The sequence below is a fragment of the Eretmochelys imbricata genome, chromosome 19, assembly GCF_965152235.1.
Source record: "Eretmochelys imbricata isolate rEreImb1 chromosome 19, rEreImb1.hap1, whole genome shotgun sequence".
In the NCBI taxonomy this organism is placed as follows: domain Eukaryota; kingdom Metazoa; phylum Chordata; order Testudines; family Cheloniidae; genus Eretmochelys; species Eretmochelys imbricata.
Genome location: NC_135590.1, coordinates 2,675,463 through 2,701,106, shown reverse-complemented (window position 1 = coordinate 2,701,106; position 25,644 = coordinate 2,675,463). Strand labels below are relative to the sequence as shown.

Below are 25,644 nucleotides of genomic sequence, written 5' to 3'. Positions count from 1 at the left end.
AATGAGGTATTTTAAGTAATGGAGCTCATGTTCTGGGAGGACATGTGTGGCTAAAAACGATGAGAGACTAAGAGCAGAAAGAACATGAATGTTTCTTCAAGTCAATTTATGTTTTGATAGGAATACCCTAACACTGATGCACAAAGGGAAATTCTTAAAAGGCTTGAGAAGTCACCAGCTAAGTTTGTCTTGTTAAGACAAGACTAGATTTTTGGGACAACTAAAGAAAGACCAACAAGGCCGACTGTACGTCGGGATAAAGCAGCATGCTGTGTTAGATACTACTATAGGATTGCAGCATTCAGAACTGAGCCACTGGTTGCTCAATTAAAGTCCAGTTTTGAATGAGTGTCAGAAAACAAGATTAACTCAAAAGATCCTCCACGTTCTTTTGGCAGACTTTAAGCTTTACTTGGTTACTGAGTCACTGGTGACCAGCTCTTACAGTTTAACTGCAGAGAAATGATGGCTTTATTCCCTCAAGGCAGTCAATCCCATTCCAACAGGACTGGGAGAGAGAAATAAATGAAGATTTGCATCAGCGCCGTTTGGTTTGAATGAGTCACACTTCAGTTATGAGCATTTTGGCTGATGCTCTGTTTTCTTCTTTTCTAGGAACTTGGGTTGCACCTCCCACCCATAAAAATGAAGGGAAGCTGTGCCAACCTCCCTGGAACAGGAGAGTTCACTTTCTCCAGAGAAGGGGAACATACCTCGGTACTCAGATATTTCAGGCTGGGCTGCCCCTGTTTTTATTTTCCAAATATAACTTAAGGACCAGATCCTGCCCTCTGAGGTATGCACACTTAGCGCACAATGGCTCCAAGACAGAAAATTTTGCTGTTTGGCTAGTGGAAGAGAAATTGAAAGCCTAACTGAAATAAGTTATCAGAAGTAATTAACTCCTGGCTGATTTCCACAAAAACAAGGGCCCCATTCTGCCTTCTTTACACCCATCCAATCCCACTGTCTTCAATGGAGTAACTCAGGTGCAAATGAGGGCAGAATCAGGTCCCAGAGTTTAAGCAACTTCAAACCAGTTGTGAAAGAAGCAGCAGCAAAATGCAACTGAAGCTGAAAAGGGAGTCAGCACGACAACAGAATGAAGGCAGGTCCTGTCACAAGGCAACAGGCTAGGAGCACCCATCCTGCAAGGAAAAATGAGGAAGAGCAAACAGGTGCCTGATGTCAAATACAACTTGGGGGAGAGACAGAAGAGTCATCTTAGCCAGTGCAGAACTGGCTGAACACAGATTTTTAAAAGGACCACTCAGAAGGCTCCTAGGCTGAATATAGAGTGTGGTGCTAGTGAGAAATGTGACCATGTAAATATGGAACCAATTTCTAGCTCCCTACATATCTTGGGATCTGACTGCACTTTACTGACCACGCTTTTACTCCCATTAGCCCTGCAGAACCAACAGGATTTTATTCTGCCTTGTGCAACCCAACTACAGAATCTTTGTTACTAGTGATGAGGTAAGAGGCATTAAAGTTGCATTTTCAGACTGAGGCAGAATTTGGTGTCAATTACCAAAAAATCATCTGATTTGTAAACCGAGCAAGTTTTTGCCCTGTAAATCAAACAATGAAAACCTGCAAAGTAAATGTAAAATTGACTGCAGATTATAACTGCTCTTTAAGGGGGAATCTTGCATTAATGCAATGCTTTTTATATCCTGCTGTAGCCTAGGCCTGCACTAATCTATAATGAGGAGTGGATCTTATAAAGCTAGTTTGATCTGAGCTATATCTAACATGAATAATCCCAGGAGAGTTACAGTTTAGTATCCCATACATCCCAACCCCCACAAAAACCCAGGCACTTTAGACTTGTCACACCATCATCTCTTTTCTATGCTAACTTGCATTTTGTCTTTACTAGTAAAATCCCAGGAAGACAGACAATAACTACTAGCTTACATGTAAAGCTAGCATCTGTTCCCTTCTCTCTTCAATGGCCCACCGAGATAAACTCCATTTCCCAATCCAGTCCCTACCCACTCTCCAGCCTGCAGAAAGGAAGCTGTTCAGAGCTTAAGGCCAGAAGACTGATGTGATAGTCTGGCCTCCTATCCAGCACAGGCCATCAAACACCACCCGCACACTTATGTTCTCCTTGCTATATACTTTTTCTTTCATAGATTTGTAGAGTTTAAGGCAAGAAAAGACATTAGGATCATCTAGTCTGACTTTGTCTTAACACTGGCCATAGGTTATTCAAAGGTTTTATCCTGCCTTCTATAAAGAATGAAAAAAACCCTTAATTGTTTGGCAGTAAGGATGAGATTTTCATTGACTTTGCTCAGGAAGCCTCAGAATTAGTAGAGGCTGATTACCCATTTGAATTAGAAACTGAAAACTGATCTGCAATAACTCTGCCGTGTGTATTAGCAGCCTCCTATGTAAAAGCTAAGAATGGAAATTTCAGGCTCAAGTCCATCTAGAATTAGGGTATGAAATTCAATCTGGATTATTTGTTTACAAAGTCAAGTTAGACAACTTTTGTTCCCTCCCGCCTCTCACAAACCGTACTTCAAAGGCACTGCCATCAAGATGCAACTGATGGACAGGGACCTGCAATGTAATAATTTAGGAACACCGTATGTGACCTGGTCAGAGAGATTAAGTTATTATAGATTGGTTACTCTCCTGTCTGAATGCATGGATCTAGTTTAACAAGGGGCTGTGGGAAAAGCAAGCAGGAAAACAACTAGCTATAAATAATCAGCCTCCCAGTAAGGGTTAAGGGGCAAAATTACAGGACAATGGCCTACTTCTGGGCCTGAGTGACAGCTCTTTCTGCCAATGCTGGGAACAAAGAAATCAAAGGACACCGAAAAGCCTCTGTCAGGAGAGGAAGTGGGGTCAATTGCCAAGGGCTGTTCCTGGTAAGAACAAAGACAGATCCTGTGAGAGTTGTGGGAGCGTCAGAGAAGTTGGGGAATGGGGAACTCTGAGGAAGAAGATGTGGGCATGCCTATAGACTAGTTAATGTTTTCAGATATTTTCTTTTATACGCTTTTGTTCGAAACCAGGGTTCAGGCAACCTTTCAGAAGTGGTGTGCCAAATCTTCATTTATTCACTTTAATTTAAGGTTTCACGTGCGAGTAATACATTTTAACGTTTTTTAGAAGCTCTCTAAGTCTATATATTATATAACTAAACTATTGTCGAATGTAAAGTAAACAAGGTTTTTAAAATGTTTAAGAAGCTTCATTTAAAATTAAATTAAAATGCTGATCTTACGCCACCGGCCTGCTCAGCCCGCTGCCAGCCTGGGGTTCTGTTCACCTAGGCCGGCGGCCAGAACCCCAGACTGGCAAGGGACTGAGCGGGGCCTGCAGCCGGGACCCTGGCTGGCAAGGGGCCAGCAGCCAGAACCCCAGACCGGCAGTGGACTGAGCGGGGCCGGTGGCCAGGACCCCAGACCGGCAGTGGACTGAGCAGCTCAGCCCGCTGCCTGTCTGGGGTTTCGTCTGCCAGCTCCTGCCAGCCAGGGTCCCAGCTGCCGGCCCCACTCAGCCCGCTACTGGTCCGGGATCCCGGCCCTGCCCACATAGAGTGGGTACCTACCTTCTCCCTGGTTCTAACCCATTCTCTTCCTCTCTCTCTCTGCACTGAGCTGAGCGTGGGAGTGCACTGAGCACAGTGCTGGGGGTGAAGGAGCAGGCTGGGGGTTGGGGTGTAGGGTCTGGCCAGGAGCTAGAATGAGGGAGTGGGCTCAGGGTTGGGGCCGGAGATTTGGGGGTGTAGTGCTTACCTGGGCAACTCCCATTTGGTGCGAGGAGTACAGGTGGGAATGTGGGGGGGTGGGGTGTAGGAGCTCCCGCTTGATGCTCAGGGTGGGGGTGGGAATGTGGGGAGTGCAAGAGTCAAGACATGGGGTGTGTAGGGGGGCTGGGTATGTGAGGGGGGTGCAGGAGAGTCAGGGCAGAGGGCTGGGGGCATGTGAGTGGGGTGCAGGAGTCAGGACAAAGGGTTGGGGGACTGGAGTCAGGGCTGGGTGTGTGTGAGGGGGGTGCTGGGATCAGGGCAGAGGGCTGGGGTCGTGGGAGTGCTCCCAGCCCCCTGCCCAGAGCAGCTCAAGGCAGGGGGCTGGAGGGGATATGCCTCGATTCCACCCCCCTACCCCAAAGCCCTGTCCCCACCTCATCTCCGCCTCCTCCCCAGAGCAGCGAGCATGCTGGGACTCTGCTTTGCTTCTCCCCCTCCTTCCCAAGGGCCATCAGCTGATCAGCAGCCGGGAGGGAGGAGGAGGAGGGGCAAGAACCCAGGCAGGATTTTTAATGGCAATGTGTTGCCTGCCGGGGTCCCAGCCTGGGTTCGGCAGCGGGCTGAGCAGGGCCAGTGGCTGGGACCCGGCAGGCAGAAGCGTGCCATTAAAAATCAGCTCGCGTGCCATCTTTGACACGTGTGCCATAGGTTGCCGACCCCTGTTCTAAACAAACTACCTTGCTTTAAGAAGGCTGTCTGATCATGACTCCCAGAGGGAGCAGAATGCAGGCACTGCATCTGCTGAGGTAATCACACGTGATCAGAGGACAGTGGCCCCAGGGGCCTGGTCTCAAGAGTGGGAGAACAGCAGGACTCCATCTGGAGACAGAACAGCCCAAGGCCTGGGAGGAGATGCACTTCAAGAGACCAGGAGGGGTAAAAGCTGCAGTTTGCCTATCATTGTCACAATTCCCAGGCTCTGAGGGCAAGATCCAGTCACAGGAGTAATGCTCAGTTCTTACACAGGGACTTTCATCCGCAAATCTCAAAGCATGTGACAAACATTAAAACTCAACACTGCCAATTGGCGTCATCCACATTATACAGGTGGGCTAACCGAGGCACTGCTCAGTAGCAGAGCTGAGACTAGAACTCAAGAGTCTGCATGCCCGACCTCTAGACCACAGGCTAACCGCTTGGTGTGGGCAGTGGAAGTACATTGGTGGGAACTGAGATTGGTTGGCTCTGCTCACTTTTGGGGGACCTCTAAGAACAGAATTTTGGCAGGGCAGGGGACAACAGACAAAAGATTAAACTGTTCCTTTCCTCTCACCATCTCTGGAATAGCAGCCATGTGTGAACTTAATGATCTGCACACCTCTGTAACCCATGAAGGAGACGTCTGCTAGAAAGGAAATCCCTTAAGGAAGCACCACAAAACAGATGCAAAAAGAAGGAATGACTTACCTTTTGTTTAGCACCATGTTTCCTAGTTTCAAGTCTCTGTGCACAATATTTTTCTGTAAGACAGATTCCATATTAGATCAGATGATATCATATGAACACAAGCATCCTTAGAATGAGTTCAATTCTGGCCCCAGCACTCAGAGGATACAAGCACTAATCCTATTTTAGAGACTGCATCATCCTCTGACTAGAAGAATATTAGAGGCAAATGCTCACACTTCGCCTGTTGAATTTGTTATTGTGATATACAATCCAAGAGCTATTCCAGCACACAAGCAGCCTACGGAAGGTAAAGCCGACAATGCAGAGATAACAGCTGGATCCGTCTACGTTCAAAATAGCAACGTACATGTCTGCAAACATTGCCGAGGCCCCGTTTGGTACTTTTCACTTGGTTCTGGGGGCCAACAGCCGTAAAGAAGGCTGCCTACACCCAAATAACATAACGCTAACAGTCAGATGTCTCGGGCCCTACATCTAATGAGCTTGGTGACACCCCAATGAAATTCAAAGTGTTAATTTGCCACTGAGGGTGTATCCAGTGCTCTAGCCCTGCTCTGTCTGCTCCACCCTTGTTGCCAGGGTTCAAAACCGCAGTATACGAATCCTGCTAACTCAGGCCTGCTGCACGGCACATCCGACTGCAGCTGCTGGGTCTGAGCCGCGGGCTGCCCAGCCCCGGCAATGCCCCTTTCGACTGAGAGATTCTTCTGAATGTGCATGTTTATTAGCTCACTGGCAAGGCTCTGCTAAGGGAGGCCGGATGTCACTTTTTACAGCGTAACAAGTCAGAAACCTCAGTGGAATCTATTTTTATAGCACAGTAATTTCCAGCTCATTGATCTCAAACTAGCAGCACAGGGTTTTTATCTCAGGATCAATTTTTATCTTACTTATGATTTATATTGCTTCCATGGGAAATGCTTTGGAGTGGTTCCTGGATTTGATTAGCCTCAAACCCAGAAAGTTTCTTTTTGTTGAGGTTAATAGTTTTGCAGATTCACCTGATTTACATCTAATCCAACTGCCCTCTCTCCTCAGCCAGTAAATGTTGTGCCAGCAACAAACAACCTGGGAGAGAGGTGATGCTCTGGTATGGCTCAGAATACCGAGCCTTGTGTAGAGCTTAATGTTTTAAAAGGATTGTGTTATTGGAAAAGAGCTGAGACATCCATCCTTGTAATCCTTCTGTTGTTTTTATGAAGTCCAGGATGCTAATTTGGGATGAAACTCCCTCAAGACATGTGCACGGGCTACATGGAGACCGTACCTTGTGTAATGCTTCCACCACTCGTACCACATCGTAGAATATAACAACAGTCTCCCGTTCGCTGAGTCTCTTCTCTTTAATGACATAATGCTGCAAGTTGATTAAATCTGCTGTCTTGTCACTGAAATCGTGAGCACAGAGACAGTCTAAAACAAGGCAAATGCGCTTCCTCATCTTCCTGACCATTCTGTTGGTTTCCAGATCTTCTATGATTTCACAAGTTCGGTCCTGCAGTGGCAGAGGGAGGCAAGGAATGGAGTTTAAATAAATGGTCTAGTTTGCACATGCAGGGGACATATGTATTAGTTTGGAACAGAGCATTAGAGAATAATATGGCCTTTTAGATAGTTACAATAAAGAAATAAGGAAAGCACAGATAAGAGATTACCTGGGACACACTCATTTGGTTTAAGATTAGCAACTATAGGGCTATATATATATATGCATTTCCTGGCCTGAGTAGTGAAGAACTGATACAGTGAGAATACGCTCAACTAGCATGGGTACTCAACCCAAGCAAAACCTACATCAAATGCCAGCATGCTCAGAAACCAGACACAGGACTGTAACTGTAATGTAGCTGAAACAACAAGGAGTCCTTGTGGCACTTTAGAGACGAACAAATTTGGGCATAAGCTTTTGTGGGCTAGAACCCACTTCATCAGATGCATGGAGTGAAAAAATAAAATTAAGCAGAATATATATTATAGCACATGAAAAGATGAGAGTTGCCTTACCAAGTGGGGGGGGGGAGGGGGGGCAGTGTCACTGCTAATGAGCCAATTCAATTAAGGTGGAAGTGGCCTATTCTCAGCAGTTGACAAGAAGGGGTAAATACCAAGGGAGGGAAAATTACTTTTGTAGTGCTAACGAGGCCTGTGCAATCAAGGTGGCCCATTTCCAACAGCTGACAAGAAGATGTGAGTATTGGCAGAGGGAAAATTACTTTTTGTAGTGACCCAGCCACTCCCAGTCTTTATTCAGGCCTAATTTGATGGTGTCCAGTTTGCAAATTAATTCCAGTTAATATAGCTGGACCCTCTGGTTTTGTTACGGCATAGACAGAGCCTCAGTTGAAACAGGTTGTTGACAAACATTTAGCATCTGATGAAGTGAGCTGTAGCTCACGAAAGCTCATGCTCAAATAAATTGGTTAGTCTCTAAGGTGCCACAAGTACTCCTTTTCTTTTTGCGAATACAGACTAACACGGCTGTTACTCTGAAACCTGTCATTTAGCCAGCAAGTGAACAATCACCTGCATCACAGCTAACATCTCTTATCAGCCAACATGTCACAGACTCAATAAATGACTTGTTTCAGAGGTGTTAACAGCCCTGCAATTGGTTCACTTAGCGATATTTAATTGCTAATTAGCACATTTACAAATTTATTTTAACATATTGAAACAGCATCTTGGAAACTTGTCTGCTTCTCCCAATTCAACAACAGACCAATTACAGAAACTGGAAAGCAGAGACGATATTCTAAAAAGGCACTTTGTTGCTTCACATTTGAAAATCAGTTTATGTTAATTAAGGGGCATGGAGCAATTCCATTTTCCTGGAGTGGGATCCAAACTCTAGGTACTACTGCTATAATTGTATCATATTAGAAGAGCCTCTTCAGACTGATACTCATGTTTCTTGTACTTACTTTAGGCTACGTCTGAATGTTAAGCAGCACAGGAAGGCTCACAAGTGCACATATAAAGACCCATGTCCTGTTTTATAATCTAATATCACACATCACAAGTCTTATTTCATCAGTATTTAACACTAATTGCCTCTGCAATACACTTGCTTGCTTTAAGAGGCACCGATTAATCATGGCTAAGGCTGCGATTTAGTCACAGAGGTCCCAGAATCTGTGATTTCCGAAGACTTCTGTAACTTCGGCCAGAGCTGCTGGGAGCTTCAGGGTTCCCTGCCTCTGGGGGGAGTCCCACAGCTCCCCGCCACCACTCCTAGCCACCACGGGAGGCAGGGGGATCCGCTTCTCCCGGCCAGCAAGGGGGACCCCCACAGCTCCCTGTCCCAGCAGGGGGAATCCCTGCTGCTCCTGGCCGCAGCAGGGGGACCCTCAGAGCTCCTAGCTGCCGTGGGAGGCAGGGGGGACGCCCACAGCCTGGAACTCCCATGGAGGGGGTCCCTGGAGCTCCCAATTCCGCCCCTCCAAGCTGCCCAGGCTACCCATTTTGTCATGGGTATTTGTAGTAAAAGTCAAGGACAGGTCGGAGGCTTCCGTGAATTCTTCATTATTGCCCATGACCTCTCCGTGACTTTTACTAAAAATATCTAAGACAAAAAACTTAGCCTTAATCATGGCTGGCATGCTGATAATTCTCTATGCATGAGAATATCAGTGTGAGTAGTGCATTGCTCGGAGTAGTAGTTCAGGCTCACGGCAGTTGCCACTGTCCTCAGAGAGCCTGCGAGGTGGCTGGCTGTACCTGAAAGAGCCCATGATGGTGAACCACTCCATCCTGATTGTGCAGAAGGGAAAGGAGAGAGTACTCTGTGTGCAGCAGCATCTTGCCCTGTCGCTCCTCCTGGGTTTCTATTCCTTTGTCACCCCTTTCCTCTAAGGTAAGGATCTTTGGGAAAGGAGAAAAATGCCTTATTCCTTTAGGGAAAACTGAAGTCACCCCAAATATTTAGCTACAGCTGTACATTTTCAACGTTCACATGTGCATTTCACAGCTGAATGGAATTACACCAGCGCTTGACTTATGTGCTTGCCACAAAGTGTCTGAACTAACATGTGCAGAATGAATTTGATGAGCTCACAGGAAACACATTGCCATTTGCAAGCACCCCAGATCCTTTCCCCCTTTGTTGCCAGTACAACAGCTCAGCTCCCCTCGTGGCAGTAGTGCACAGAGAGCTCCAGAAAACCACTGGTGTGTTAAGTACGGTTGTTTAACCCTGCTGAGAGCAGCAGCAGCTGAGGCTTTGCTTGAGAGCTAACACTTGCACCAGTGTTGCTGAACTGCTGGCAGGAAGTTTTAGCAGCCATTCCCCAGTGTATACAAGGATTTAGACTGTTGCATTCTCCCTGGATTCAGGCAGTTTCTCTAATGGAGCAAGAGTTAAAAGGTCTCAGAGGATCCGCACCCCAGGTGTGTTGCTTACCTTTAGTTGATAGAAGTCATCTGTCCCATCCTTTCTTGCCAAACACTGAACAATACTTGGCACCGGGGAGTTACCTAAACGTGGACCTACCAGCACAAAGCAGAACAGATTTGTTTTCCTGTAAGAAGCTATGACTAATTCAATGTTATGTCAATATTCAGCTGTCATACAGTTTGCATAAGTCTAAATTAAGTTCCTTTTTCAGCAGGGCATGAATATCCACAGTCAGTTTCTTCCCATAGATTGTATTGCTCTTAAGAAAACAAAGGATGCTGGATTCTGAATCTCCTTGACAATGGTCCATTTGTTCATAGAAGAGACCTTTGGCAAAACACTGCTGTGTCCAGCTGAACCTATAGAAATACAGATTTCTGCATGCCTAAACCATATAGGTTTTACATTCGCTATCAGCAGTTGTGGCAAGGAATTCTTGAACCTCTGAACCTAGCTGCCACTCCTAAAAGGGGCTGCTCAGTTTAACAGTTTATTGAATGCACCAGAATAACCCACTGTGTTGATTCCCCATCTTAACTAGCCCATTTTTAACAGATGATCTGATAGGTTTTAAAAATAGACTTCACTGGGATCTTGGGGTCATGCAAAATAACTAAAAACTATACGTTATTCAAGTGACATCCGAGAGCTACTGGGGGAGCGGGTCAGCCTACAGGACACATAACAAGGAGAGAGCAGCCACTGTGTTACTTCAATAAACTGTGTGCGTGCTAATTTAACAGCATATTCAGAGTGAAGTGGGGTTGAACATACACCCGAGGGCTCCTTAGGGAAAACTATCCTACTACACATTATCCTCAAGAAGAGAGTTTGCCTTTGGATACAATTTAAATATTCAGACCCCAAATCAATAAAAGCAGGGGTTCACAGTTGTGACCCTAATGGCTGTGCTTGTCTTGCTAAACACACATTACAAACACCCTTAATTTTCCAGTTACAGGAGCTCTAAGGATTGCTGCTTTATCAACATCAGATGAAGCGAATTTTGCTATGCACAAAGACCTAGATTACAAGTCTGCTTTGACTCATTTTATTGAATCTGTTTTCCTTAAGCTTTGCAACCATTAACATTCCACCTCATACAGCACAGGGGATGAAGAAAACCTCTTCTGCTTACCTAGGATGAAAGGGCCTGCTCTCTTGGCATTACTTCCAGAAATCCCTGTACAAAGAGCCTTTGCCTTAGCAGATGTTTCCCCAGCTCCTCTGTCTGATGCTCGCCGCTTCATCCTCAGCTCTTGAAAGACAGGGAAGATCACACTTCAGTGAGTAACAAAGCTCTTCTCCTTACACTATATCCTATCTTGCACTGGAAATCTTTTACATGATGATGCACAGCACTTCCGCCTATTTCTGTAGTAGAAGGCAGCTCCTACTAACAAAAAGCTATGGCTCATTTACTAGTTGATTAATTGGGAGCTACAGACTTCATGCATTTCAGGAAGGTACAAGGCAGCTTCATTAGAGTGTAATGTTCCTAGATCAGTTATTTGACACATGTAATTTGGGGGGGGGGGGGGAAGACGACACTAAATAATTAAGACTTCTTTTACGGCAGAATAAAGCACATGAATGAATACATTCTAAAAAGCACCAGAAGAAACTGCCTCTGTTCCTCGAAGAAGAAAAGGAGTACTAGTGGCACCTTAGAGACTAACCAATTTATTTGAGCTCTAAAAAAATTTGAGTTCCAAAAAACTCTGAAGTCAACCCATGAGACTCTAGGGGTTTATTCACAGAAACACTTATGCTTTAATGACTGTGGCCAACTCACCAGCTATTGAGAAGCACAAGAGTCTTTAGTTCTCAGCACTGAGGAATAAAACTGACCATGTGGCTGAATCACAACATTTCAGCTTTTCCTGGGACAGAGCATTGCGGAGGGAGAACACACATCTCTATTAGTTACTTCGGGATGATTAGCTCATTCATCCTTAATTAACAACTTATTTGTAAATGAGAGAGAAAAATTATATAGATATGTATTTTATAGTTAGTATAAACTAAAGTCCCCCTCTCTTTGTCCCTGTTTACCCTATGGCCTAATCTATACTCTTATCCCTTCACTATGTTCATCCAGCTGGACTGAGTTGAATTCAGGCACTTTCAGTCTGCTGTATAAAAAAATCACTGCCTCTCTTGTATTTCTGTGCTTTACATTCGTCTAAGGAACAAGCACACTGCACATTGCCACCAGTTCTCAATAGATATTTTGCAGTGCACAAATTCTTAATGAAAAAAAACCTGGATGTGAGCTCCCCTGCTCTACCACCATGCAGGAAAATACTCCTGTCCATCACAGGAGTGTCTGGCATGCATCCAAATGTGCAGATAACAGCATTATATATAGACAGACTGAAGGAATGGATCATCACTCGGGACTAGGCTCTGAAGTGTGTTACCTTCTCCTTATTCAGGGCTTGCAGAGATGTTCTGGATTCTTCTAAAATTAACCAGCCTTCTGTTCCTCAGAGCCCTACAGAAAGTGTACTGACATAGCCCTGCAGCCCCAACATCTAAAGGCCCAGGTTAATTCAAGTCTCCGATTGGTCACAACACGTTTCTCTCTACAGGGGACAGGCCTTGCCTCAGTTCACTGGCAAGAGACTTTGTCCTCAGGCTGGACATGAAACTATTGCAGTGGTTACATTCTGCACTCAGTGGGTTCGCTGCTAGCGTGAAGGTCTTACTCCAGCAGCAGCAATCCCTGGAGTGAGCGCCGGCCTGCTGAGAGTCCCCCCCTTACACTGCACCCCCTTCCCTGGCTTAGGAGTCGTTTTAAAGAGGATGCCCAAGCTCCACTTTGATTAACTGTCTTCATTCTAACACATTTTAAAAGCAGTTCAAAAAGGAATGACTAAAAAAAGACTTTCAATAGGGACTGCCCCTGGGCCAGGCTTTCCTATCTCACTTATCCCAAACAAATTCCTTGCAAAGTTTCAATGATTTTTGGGCAGGCGAAGGGTGCTTTGAGTACTTTTTAAACAGCTAATATTTAAAAGATGAGACAGACTGATAAATCCTTCCCCCTCTCCAGCCGTGACTAGGTAGAGTGGGAAGTTCACACCTCCGGTGGCATGAACTTTTCACTGACTGCTGACTCAACATGACACCACTTATACAAAAGCACTTCGCACTGTGCCCAGCAGAGCAAGACATTTTATAATAGCAAGTGGGATGTTTCCATGAAATCAATCAGCAGGTTTAGATTCCCCCATTACTGACCCATATATTTGGTTTTGCCTTTAACTTAAGTATTAACTGAAATTAACTGAATTCAGTTATGGCACCCATAAGGTTTAGTGGTTAGAACCAAGATCTCGGTGCCACAATGGTCTTCGTTCTGCTCATGCTGCATCACTGACTTCCTACCTGACCTTGCTGACATCACTCAATTCCCTGCAATTTAATCATTCCAGATGGAAACCTGCACAAACAAAATTTCACTGAGGAAACCCCCAGCTAATACATATGCTGCAACATCTGGTGCTGCGCAATCGGTGTTTATTAGGACTCACTGGTGCACATGGCGTGGTCATAAACAAAAAAAAAATCCGAGGACTCACGTAGTTCAGCATCAACCATATCTTTATTCTTCTTCCAAACTAGGTTTTCCAATGCCTCAGGAAACAGCAGGCATCACTCTGGAGACGGCTGGAGGATCGAAAGGTCGGGGACTCTGTAAATGTAAAAGGCGATGCACTTGATGCTGTGGTTCTGTGATTGTGACGATGATAATGTGGTAGGCACCAAAAGTTCTGTAATTTTCAACATCTATGTTTTGTTTGTCTTAGAATAACCTCCAGATCCCACTCTAAACTTCTGCTTGTGGACAAGCGAGAAGGGCTACTGAAGCTGTTACTGGAAAGTTAAATGTATTGTACAAACAGAACACAAGTACTAGCCTCAAGGCTACCAACTATTTTTGTAGTTCTATGAAAGGGTTAATACATGCACAAAGTTTGCACTTCAGACAGTGTATCAAACTTTGTCCTAACCAGAAACTACCTTCTTATTGAATCCTGGTTGCACAAGGACCTTTCTTTAAAAGGGCCAAGCAAACCTGTGACAAAGATAATTCCACTAAAATTCAGTATCTTTACAGTTAATCTGGTCACAACTCAAAGTCATGCGCAAATAAGGATTGCAATTAGGATTTAATCAGACAGTTAGTGTATTAAAAACCAACAGATTATTACAAACATTTGAGGTTTAAATATTGTATAACACGATTTGTTCATCTTTACTAAACCCAAAAATGTTTTAATCCACTTGTATTTGTTTAAATAATAAACTGAAGCTGAACCTAAATAAACCCGTACATGACCATATTTGGGACACAATAAAAGTCAACCTCCTTTGGGGTCAGATAAGCCGTAAAGTCGCAATACATCTGGTTACTGGGACTTGTTTAAAAGGCCATATAGCACTGTACTTTGAGTGTCAATTTTTGATATTTTGTCTTACAATGTCAAAGGACTTCGCACTAGGAGCTAAGACTGCAATGAACATTTTTCTAAGGAAAGGAGGACTCGTGGCACCTTAGAGACTAACGAATTTATTTGAGCATAAGCTTTCGTGAGCTACAGCTCACTTCATCGGATGCATAAAGTGGAAAATTCAGTGAGGATTTTTTATGCATTTTCCACTTTATGCATCCGATGAAGTGAGCTGTAGCTCACAAAAGCTTATGCTCAAATAATTGGTTAGTCTCTAAGGTGTGACAAGTCCTCCTTTTCTTTTTGCGAATACAGACTAACACAGCTGCTACTCTGAAACCTGTCATTTTTCTAAGGGTTGGTCTACACCTAGCTATGTCACTCAGCAGTGTGAAAAATTTACCCCCCCCCAAGAGCCGTAGTTAAACTGATCTAAGCTAGTAGATGGTAGACACCACTAGGTCAGTGAAAGGTTTCAGAGTAGCAGCTGTGTTAGTCTGTATCCGCAAAAAGAAAAGGAGGACTTGTGGCACCTTAGAGACTAACACATTTATTTGAGCATAAGCTTTTGTGAGCTACAGCTCACATGAATCCAATGAAGTGAGCTGTAGCTCACGAAAGCTCATGCTCAAATAAATGTGTTAGTCTCTAAGGTGCCACAAGTCCTCCTTTTCTTTTTTTAGGTTAAGGAAAGAATTCTTCCATCAATTCAGCAGCTGCCTCTTGAGGGGGCGGATTTACTATAGACTTGTGCCGGATGGGCTGTAGCAGTGCAAAGGAGGCAAACTCACAAACCTACAAGCATGGTCTATGCAGCATTTTCACTATGAGTTTATCACAAACAGAGTGGGAGGAGATCTCATTCCTGCCCTGTTAAAGGGACATTGACTTAACTATCGCACTCCTGTCGGAAAACTTACCTACTGTTGTTACAAGCAATGTCTAAAACAGCTAGGACTGAACAATTAAAGAAAATCCTGTTTTCAGTCTGCGAATCTGACAGCACTTTGTCTAGCCTGTTTCTCCCTCTATAGGGCATTTCGCCTGTTTAGTCTGGGGATCTCACACAGCAAAAGGGAGGAGAATAACTTAATAAATAGGAAAATGCAATTGTAAAGCCACAAAAATTAACAGGGGGATTCGGATGCAAGGATAGCACCCGAAATTACTTTTAACTCATGTTTTGAAATGGAGAGGATTTCATGTTGAAGCTCCTTTAAGCAATGGAACATGAATTAAACCCAAGATAGAAAGAGAAAGTGCCAGAAGCAGAGGGAAGAAAGTCAAAGGCAGCTGCTCTCAAATACCAGGAAGATTGTTCCCTTTTCTGCATATACTGACATTGCATAACCCTGATTAAACCAAGCAAAGTGGTCAAAAGGCCACAGGTTTCAATGTGCAGCTTCTTTCTTAGTAACTGGGGAATGCCCACAAAGAGACAGGTTTGTTTCACCTACAACAATACATTGCTTTGAAAAACAGGATCTAGGTGATGAATCTATTGAGGCCTTTCAACAGGAATGCCACTGTGCTGCCTTTTCTTGAAAGTGTCCTGTACAGAATGCATCATCCTCATAGCCTTAAGAAACTGCAATGCAGGAGATTCCCCTCCCCCTACCCAGTCCACAGGTATACAGAACATGCAGATCCGCTAGCGCTTCTGTTTTGTCTTAGCCCTGAGCACTGCCATTATAACACTCATTTCATCCGATGAAGTGAGCTGTAGCTCACGAAAGCTTATGCTCAAATAAATTGGTTAGTCTCTAAGGTGCCACAAGTCCTCCTGTTCTTTTTGCGAATACAGACTAACACGGCTGTTACTCTGAAACCACGCATTTCAATGGGGCTCTCCATGGGGAGGACTTGTATCAAATATTTGATAATGGGCTCTTCCATCTAGCAGAGAAAGGGATAGCAGTCTCATGGCTGGAAGCTGAAGCTAGACAAATTTGGACTGGAAATAAAGGTACATTTTTAAGCGAGTGAGGGTAATTAACCATTGGAATAATTTACCAAGGGTTGTGGTAGATTTTTCATCACTGGCCATTTTTAAATAAAGATTGGATGTTTTCCCAACAGAGCTGCTCTGGGTCAGTCTAGATCACAATGGTCCCTTCTGGCCTTGGAATCTATGAATTGCACTGAAATCTGGTCTGGCTGCCAGCTCAGATGCCAACTAATTATATTCTGAAAAGATCTAAGATATGTTAAATCATATTTAAAGGGACACCATCTAAACCAGTAGACCTAAAATTAGATCCAGCAGCTGTGTTTGGAAGCACTGATGCTAATCCTATCCTGCACTTTGCCTGTGTGCTCAGTTCCTGAGAGCACAGAGGGCAATGAAAGAGATGGGAATCTGGTTCTACAAGCATCTCAGAAAGCTAAATAATCTGCAGTCCCCTCCATCCCCAAAGGGCCTCACAGGGTCCCCAGCCTCCCTTAAAACAATCACAGCTTCCTTCCAGACAAGGTAGGCTGGTGGTACGTGCCAATGGACCCCATCAACGCTACCCCTACATCAGCTGGAGGAGGTGCCAGAGAGAAACAGGAAGTGTCACAGTTCCGTCAAAGGCCAAATTCATGTCCCAAACGCCAATTTCCTTTTGGTAGAATGTTTTACCACCACTGATTTGCAAAAGTAGCAAGAGGCTTTCCCCTGTCCTGTTTGCTCACAAGAAGAAAGCAGACAAATCTGAGGATTACTGCATCATGCTCTGCAAAGGCACAATGAATAGGGAACCAAAGAGTTAATGAATAGTAACAACAGTGGACCTGTGTACAACACAATTACGCATCCATGCAAATTGCAACATAATTGTTAATTATTTTAAGATTGCTACACAGTCATGCTCTAAAATCTACACTTGCTTAAATAGAAAATCGAACTCTTGAGCATTATGATGGTTAAGAACGAACCACAGATGAACTTCTACAATGATGTCTGCAGACAGCCTCGAACAGTGCTGGGTCTCATTCTCACCCTCAGGAGCCTAAGGAGATCCACTTTAATAGTACAGGATTCAACCTAGTTTCCTAAACCAAGTGCCAAAATGAGACACGAACACCCAGGGCCGTCCTTACCCATACGCAAAGTACGCAGCTGCGTAGGCACCAGGAAATTTGGGGCACCACATTTCCTAGTGCCCTGCGCAGCTGCATGCTGCTCCAGCCCCTACCCCACCTCTTCCCAGTGGCCCCCCGCCCCTGCTCCGCCCCAGCCCCGCCTCTTCCCGCCCCTGCTGCTCCCCAGCCCTTTCCCGCCTGAGGACTGAAGCAGGGCAGGGCCAGCACTCACCAGCAGCGGGAAGTGCAGTGGCCCAGCCCCAGCCACGCCGCTGGTGAGTGCTGGGGGGTGGTTCCCCCCCGTCCCACAAGCCAGCTCCCTCTCCCACACAGGCCCCCCGATGCGGGGTGGGGAGGGCGCTGCATAGGGCCCCAGAAGAGCTAGGGACGGCCCTGTGAACACCTCAGAATTCTGCAAAAGCTGCCTGAAAATATTTAGCTCTAGGGACAGCAGTTGTGGGAGGCATTGTGATGGCTCAGCAGTGCTCTCTCTCCATAAAAGAACGGAGACCTAGCAAGTCACTAGGAAACTCTGCATTGTCCTAACTTATAAATGCCTGAAGTCAGCTGAAAAAAGCAGAAAAGATTGACTGACCCGGAACAAAGATCAAAGGCAAAGGAGACCTGTATTTGCTGGAATTTAAGGGTTACAAGTCAAGCAAGAAAAACTGCAAGTCTTATTTTGTACCCAGAGTTTGGATGCACCAGCTACCACAGGGCTGCTTGTCACAACAACAGCTCATGCTGGGTTTAGAATGGAGGATTCCAAATAAAGTTTCTTCATTGGTCTTGCATTTAGTATCCCCAAACCATCTCGTATGCTACCTAACACCTCCCAAGAGCTGAACAAGCAGTTTTTGAAAGAGTCCCTGAGCTTTACGTGCAGCAAGTAGCAGCCTTCAGAAACCAGGATACCTCCAGAAACAATTCTAAGCTGAACCGATGAATATTCTCACACTCTTATGTTTTTGCTTTGCTGAAGTGATTACTGAAGTGCCTGAAACTTTGGTATCGTTTCTAAGATGGAAACACTGCAGGCAAAACAAGATAGGCAAACGGAGTTACAAGTGCAGTTCCCAGACTGCTAATTTAAACATGCACACAGGACAAATGAATCATTTTCCCCCGGAGACTCCTGGCAGCTACAATTCGTCATCGAACCTGAAATGTCAGCTAAAGACACAAAGGAAGAGACGCCAGTGGAAACAGCCCAAAAAAATAAAAATAAAAAAATAAAAATAAAAAAAAATCAGCTCATCACCACTCTGGCTGCTATGCAGCTAGGAGAGAAGTTCAAAGCTTCCCCCATATATCTCTTCCTCACACTGCAAGGGACCCTCCATCTAGGCACAGAACACTGGACACATCCTTCTCCCACTGCTGCCAGAAGTGGGCCAAAGTACTGCTCGAGTGCGAGGCTCTCCCAACACCTACTGGATCAGGAAGACAAGGAACCCACATTCTGGTTCTCAGTGGAGTTAGTCGGCCCTCATGACTGACATTTCAGTGTCCATATAACTGTGCTTCTCCCTGCAGGATTCAGTCCATTTTCCAAAACAGAAGTTAGAATGGCATTACCGGTTTTGCACCGAGGGAGAGAACAAAGGCCCTCAGACCTGTTTATTCATAGGAAGGGGAAGCCACATTAGCATCTCCTTGCAGTGCTCAGCAGCTTTAGAGATGAACTGCACGAGACCCAGCCATTTGCAATGCATCTTACATCTTAACTTGCTGGCTGGAAAAGCCAGCATTTTGAGTGCTTGTTAATGTGCAGCAATGTATACTTAAAAAAAAAAAAAAAAAAGGAGTACTTGTGGCACCTTAGAGACTAACCAATTTATCTGAGCATAAGCTTTCGTGAGCTACAGCTCACTGCATCCGATGAAGTGAGCTGTAGCTCATGAGAGCTTATGCTCAGATAAATTGGTTAGTCTCTAAGGTGCCACAAGTCCTCCTTTTTTTTTGCGAATACAGATTAACACGGCTGTTACTCTGAAATGTATATGTAGGCTCTCTTGAGAATAAGACCAAAAATGATTGGATACTTCCAACACAAGTTACAAGAGTTAGCACAAAGGTTACTGTTCTGCTTGCTTCCTCCAATCCAGGCACCTGATCAGACAGGCTTCAATGCCAGTTTTAGCTTTTACTGAAATTTAAACAGCAAAAGATCACATTTGAGTCAACAGAACAGGTCAAAATATATCTGTTTGCCTCTAAATGTTTACCAGCTAAAATCCATTCCCATTTAATCAAGATTATCAGATGCCTTTTAAACTTGGTGTGCAGATGAGACGTCACAGTGGACATGACCTTCAATCCAAATGAACGATTTAAGCATTTACTGAATGTTAACACAGTAAAACCTCAAGTATGACTTGACTTATCAGTTGGGAGATGTATAATTGGTTAAGATTATGGTGAAAAACAATGTTCCAAGAAAAGCATTTTCATGTGTCTCCATGAGCCACTTCCCACTTGGAAAGAACTGTAGAACTTCTGAGACAAAGCTGCCCAGATCGTCTTAATACAGGACTCAGACACCTATTTAAACAACCTCTCTAGAAGCCTGGTTGTTCAAAATTGACTGGACCTGAGATGAGCAAGAGGCCCTGGCTCCTGGGTTAAGGGAAGCTTTGTAGGACAGATTCAAAATATGAAGTAAGCATGATAAAGCAAGGAGGTTGCGACTTGGCCTGGTGATGCCAGAGGTCAGTGCAGCAGCTTACTCTACAAGCCAGGACCTTTCCTTTCTCCCCGCAGCTACGCTACCTTCAAAAACGAATGCAAATATCAGCTCCACTGTCCTTTGGGTGCAAAGCAAGGGCTCATCAGTGGAGACAATCCCCTTCACTACAAGAAGGATATGTGCAGAGGGTAGCCAGTGAAGTAGAGACCTTTCTAAAAAAAGTACAAATCAAGTTAGTTCCTCTGCCTTACGGAGATGGCAGTAATTTGGTGCTGATTCAGTTTATATGGTCATTTAATCAACTGAAATACTAATAAACCTTCAGAAATGTAACAATTCTATTCAGAAAACTAAATTACATGAAATGAAAACCTGTCAGTACAGATTCAAAGAGCCCAAAGTCTAAGACTGAGTCTAGTTATTCAAAAGCACCGTGACACACAAAGAACTTGTGTATTGATTTGAAAGCCCTTTTGGAGGAACAAAGCCTTCTACAGAGACATGGTTGGAGGGAGTGGGGGGAGGGAGTCTAGACTCAGGAAGCTTTGACTTGTGCCCTTGGAAATCTGCAGACTGATTCCGACTCCTCCCCTAACTGAATGATTAAAAGAAAACTTTAGAATTGAAAAGCAAAACAGTTTTTCTGATTAAAAGCCTATAGAAGAGTGGCATAGAAGAGAACAGTTAAGGACTGTCAGCAGGAGTGACAGAGAAACATCATCTTATTGGCTATAACATTAGAGGACAGGGCTGTCTTTACACAGTCCCTTCCTAACTAGTAAGCTTAAACTGTTTAGTACTGGAGACAGATCAAACACATTTCATTTAGTATCCATGTTTCCAATCCATTCAAAAAATACATGCTTGCAGCTATGGTCTATAAGCTTGATGCAAAACCTATTAGGACATGGCACAGTGCGGAGGGAGCACTTACAAATGAAGCGCTGCTGCATCCTGCAGACAGATGCCTGGAAAGGGACTCCATGCCCAGCGTATCCCTAACTCAGAGGGCTGTAATTCACACAGAACTTGCATAAAGCCACTCAGGTATTTGCTTTAAAAAAAATGTACCCATCACGTAAGATGTTGATTACACTGGATTTTATTTTACTTAAATTATGGTGTGTATTTAGCATTCCACAAATTAGCTGCAGTCAGGCTTCCTTTGCATGCACAGAATATTATTATAGGACTCATGCACATGCTGAATTTTGTATTCTTTGCAGTGAAGTGCCGTTGCTGGTTTTAACAGGAGATGTAATATACCCTATAACCCTAACTGGGCAGAAATAAAACACTTTAAAAGCTGCATTTCAGATTGCCTACATGGTCTTTATGTGGTACAACCCGACTAATGCAGCGTTTTACATGACAGCATGCTTGACACCAGTGTTCCCTCTAAGGTGCGCACCTGCACGGCCGCACAGGAGCCTATTAAGGGCTGCGCATCCAATGAGGAGAGCCATGCAGGCACAGGGGCCTGGAGAGGAGAGAGGTGTGGTGTGAGGTGGGGAAGAGGGAGTGGCGGGGAGCTTGGGGTGTGCAGAGCTGTGGCAGGGAGAGACGCCTCTCTCCTCGCTGTGGGGCTGCTGCTGCAGCAGGGAGAAGGCTGGGGGGTCCTCTGTCCCCATCGCAGCAGCCTGCACCCAAAACTCCTCATCCCTGGCCCCACCCCACAGTGAGCATCCCCAGCCGGAGCCCTCACCCCAACCCTCTGCCCCAGCCCTGAGCCCGCTCCCACATCCTGAACCCCTCATCCGCAGCCCCACCCCAGAGCTGGCACCCCCAGCCGGAGCCCTCACCCCACCACATCCCAACCCTCTGCCCCAGCCCTGAGCCCCCTTCCACACTCCAAACCCCTCGGCCCCACCCGACACACATCACCTCCATATTGGTGCAATAACAAAATTCATTCTGCACATGGATGGAAAAAATTAGAGGAAACATTGCTTGATACCAGCACCATAAACCCACAAAACCTGCATCCCGATTACAACTCACAGGAGAGGGACACTCCTGATGACGAACTAAAATATGGATGGAACTTCAGCAATCCTAGCACCAGCTTCCAAATAGAAAATACACCAAATGGGAGCGTGGTACCGTATTTAGAAAACCCAGAGCATTTCCAAGTCTCCTCTGCAAACAGAGATAACACAAGGCTTATTTAGACTAACAGCAAAGTGTGGTGCAGCTGAAATCGATAGGGTCATCCTTAATCAAAGAGCAGCTAACAACCTACAAGGCTTCCCTTTGTGTGGTCTTTAAAAGGAGATGATGCCATAACATTCTAAGAATAAAAAGCAGCTGAAGATGAGGGTACTTTTAAGCAATATGTTTATGTGACCAAATCATTTGTGTGGATGCCACAGAGAAACAATGAAAGGATGTAGCATTAACACTACAAAATGAGGGAAATACTTCCTGCATCCTAATGACTGCCATTGCTCAGGGACTGTTCACTAAATGGGCATTAATACAGGCTCTTCTTCAAAAGGAGAATGTGCCAGAAGCTGCCCCTAGTTCTATTTACAGAGACACGAGTCTGAGCTCCTGTTGTCTTCTTGACCCCACCTAGAGACCACTGACTTCTCAGACCAAATAGCTATTGGACCAGTTTTGTAATTAGCCATAGGAAAAAGAATCCCTTCTGCAGAGGAACCCCTCTGCGCCTTGCTCGTTACACTTGATTTTGCTCACTGATGTTTTTCAGTGGTTGATGAAACCTTCCCATTGGTTAGGATCACTTGTTACGTTCATTGGCAAAACAGTATCAGACGCACTGTAGCAGGGCAGGCTCAAACTTTACTAACTAGCTGCCTCTCCATTAGATTTCCAGGAAAGAATTCTCCAGTTAGAAAATGTTTAATGGGAAAATGAACATGTGCTCAAGGATTTATTCAGTTAAACTCAGTAAAAATTACAGGCTTTGCACAGCATCTGAGAGAGCAAATCCCACAGCAGAACCTAAGCAGAGGTATGGCTCCTATACTGAGCACAGCCTAGACTGAGCCAGGGATTGAACTGTCAGTTACTAGTTGGAAGAGAAAGGGCTCAACCATGGAGAGCCAGAAGACCAATACTCAATGTAACATGGTCTGGGAAGAATTAGAGAGAAAAGATGTTCAATCTGAACTGCAGTAATTTAAAATCTTTATTTGTAAAGTGATTAGACTGACAAACGCCCACACAATTAAAGTACCTTTAGATTGGTTTGATCCAGCCCATTTTCACCACACTATCGGGGGGGGCGCGAAGGGGGGGGGCTGCAGGGGAGGAGGAGGAGGAACTATGCAGCATCTGACACTTCAGATACCCACCAGAACATGGACTGTTTTCTGAAAAATAGCCCGCCAGATGCTGGTAGTTGGAGATTATGCTATAGTGAGAAGCCACTCAGTAGGAGTTTCACACAGAAACAGAATTGGGCATGTTGCATACCCGGATGAGGCTGCTGATACAGGGCTTTACCTACCTACAATGGCAAAATTCAGACCTGTAATTCTCCACCAGTCATTGCAATGGTGGAAGCTGTAATACAGCCAGGACTCAGATGCAGAGTGAGTTAACTTGGTGGGTAGAGACACCTGGGCCCTTTCTTTACTACAGCGACCACTGCACCAGTAGAGAATTATCCATCTGATTTCTGCTAGTGTAGACAAGGGCTAGACATCACACAGTTCTGGCTAGTCATCTAACATTTAACTCCACTTCTCCCGAAGCCTCTCCAGGCTTACCCTCTGCCCCCTCCTCACAGGGACATTCTTACTCAGCTGGTATGCCCAGCCACTACCTTCTACTTATTTAAATCCCTCTGCAAGACCTACTCTCACTGTGACACCGCCAGGAAAGAAGTCAAAAAAAGCCACTGAATTTGTTCACACAGTAAAAAGGGTTTTGGCTCTGCTATGCATTACCTGTTGCTGAGTTCTTCTGTCCTCCTCCCCACTGATCTGAGGCCCACCATATCGGATATTAGAATGGAGTCTCTCCAGGGTAGGAGCTGTGTTTTATTTGTCCTGTGAGGTGCCTAGAATACTTTTAGGCAATGTAATATAAATAGTAATGTACATTGAGTCTAATTCGTAAACCTCAGCCATGCTAACACAATGTCCAAGAGATTCTGAAAATAATGTAACATGCCAAATAAATGCTTTTAAAAAATAGAAAAATTGTTTTGCTTTTTTATGCTGCCAAGTCCCGAGTTCAGGATTCTCTATTTCTCCTGCAAAGGAGGATCAATCACAGCACCAAGACATGCAGCTTCCTGGTCTGCTTTCAGCACTTAAAGAATCATCTACTACACAGAAGAGTCTCACTCAAATTCAAGATCAGAATCACTGAGCAAACAATAAACAAGATGGTGTTAGAGGGAAGGGGTGGTTAGGCAGCCAAAATAAAAGCAAGAACAACAGACACTCTCTTGCCATCTCTGAAGAGGTGAGCAGGGAGGGGCACCTGTGGGTTCTCCCAATGACAAATTTAAGACAAGACTGATATTTTATATATTGCAACAATGAAGCATCTTAATCTAAGTTTCACTGTTAAGAGCCACAAGTAAATTACAGAACAAAATGACAAGGTCCCAGGTAGATCAAAGTAAAATGAGTTCTCTGTTATCTTGTTCAGGTGAACAAGGGGGAGGGATAGCTCAGGGGTTTGAGCATTGGCCTGCTAAACCCAGGGTTTTGAGTTCAATCCTTGAGGGGGCCATTTAGGGATCTGGGGCCAAAAATGGGGATTGGTTCTGCTTTGAGCAGGGGGTTGGACTAAGATGACCCCCTGAGGTCCCTTCCAACTCTGATATTCTAGGATTCTAATGAAGGGAACAATAGCATAGCCACAGAAACTCATCTTCTGCTAGCCTCTATCTGCATCTTTAAAGCTTTATTATTGTCTAAGCAGTTCTTATCCGGCACTGTCCACCTCAACTAAGACAAGTGCTCAGAGTGTGTAAGATTTTCTCCTTCACTGCTGGGGCCTGAAAAGGAAAGACAAGAAATTGCTAAACACTGATTGAAAACAGAAATAGTGCTACACATGAACTGTTTGTTCCCTCACCATGTTCACAATGTGCTACTTTGCTGCATGAATGAGTAGGTTGTATCTATCAATCTAAAGCAAAATTAGTGTTACATCCACTACCTGGGGGGAACACCCAGCACCCTCATGTTCATCCTTGTAAAATGATTGTGTGGTATACAATGCAAAGTTTGTCATGTCAGGCGTCTTCGGAAGGCTTATGATGCACTGAGCATGATTATAATAGTGATGTTATAGTAAGGTTATAATTTCATGTATAAAGTTGTAAGGCTGAAAATGTATCCCCATGGCTTAAAGCAAGCCCAGACAAAAACTCTCCAGAAGCAGAGGGGCAGTTCACACCTCATCAGGGCATGGATTGGACAAACCCAGCCCAGCCTCACAGGAACAATACATGCTGGCCTAGGCAGCAACAAAAGAATCAGTTAGACTCTCCAATGAGTCACCCCCCTTCCTTTGGTCAGTGTGGAACTGCAATGAGGTAATGCTCACCTGACTTGCGGGGGGGGAAGAGGGCAGAGGGGTGTGGAAAGCCAGGAGGGAAGAAAGGACATGATAAAAGGGAGACAATTGCCATGCTCGCTCTCTCTCTCTTCCACCTACATCTACAGACACCACACCAAGTGACTGAAGCACTGATCAAAGGGGAGAGCCTGACTGAAGAGCAACCAGCCAGCCTGTGGTGAGAAGCATCTAAGTTTGTAAGGGCACTGAAAGTGTTAAAATCAGCTTGGAATGCGTTTTGCTTTTATTTCATTTGACCAAATCTGACTTATGTTTTGACTTATAATCACTTAAAATCTAT

The 25,644-nt window shown here is 44.7% G+C and overlaps 1 protein-coding gene across 3 annotated transcripts in view; it reads right to left on the bottom strand.

The window, feature by feature from the left end:
* STK40 (serine/threonine kinase 40) overlaps positions 1-25,644 on the bottom strand; it is a 43,610-nt gene that overhangs the window by 13,126 nt on the left and 4,840 nt on the right. For 2 of the 3 annotated variants that reach the window (XM_077837923.1, XM_077837924.1), the window contains exons 2-7: positions 13,169-13,281; positions 10,720-10,839; positions 9,588-9,673; positions 8,906-9,049; positions 6,456-6,683; positions 5,186-5,238 (exon numbers count right to left, since the gene is read on the bottom strand). In XM_077837923.1, coding sequence (XP_077694049.1) covers positions 5,186-5,238; positions 6,456-6,683; positions 8,906-9,049; positions 9,588-9,673; positions 10,720-10,839; positions 13,169-13,187 — 650 coding nt within the window. In that variant the 5' untranslated portion in view covers positions 13,188-13,281. The remainder of the gene's footprint in view (positions 1-5,185; positions 5,239-6,455; positions 6,684-8,905; positions 9,050-9,587; positions 9,674-10,719; positions 10,840-13,168; positions 13,282-25,644) is intronic. The other variant, XM_077837925.1, reaches the window with a different exon arrangement.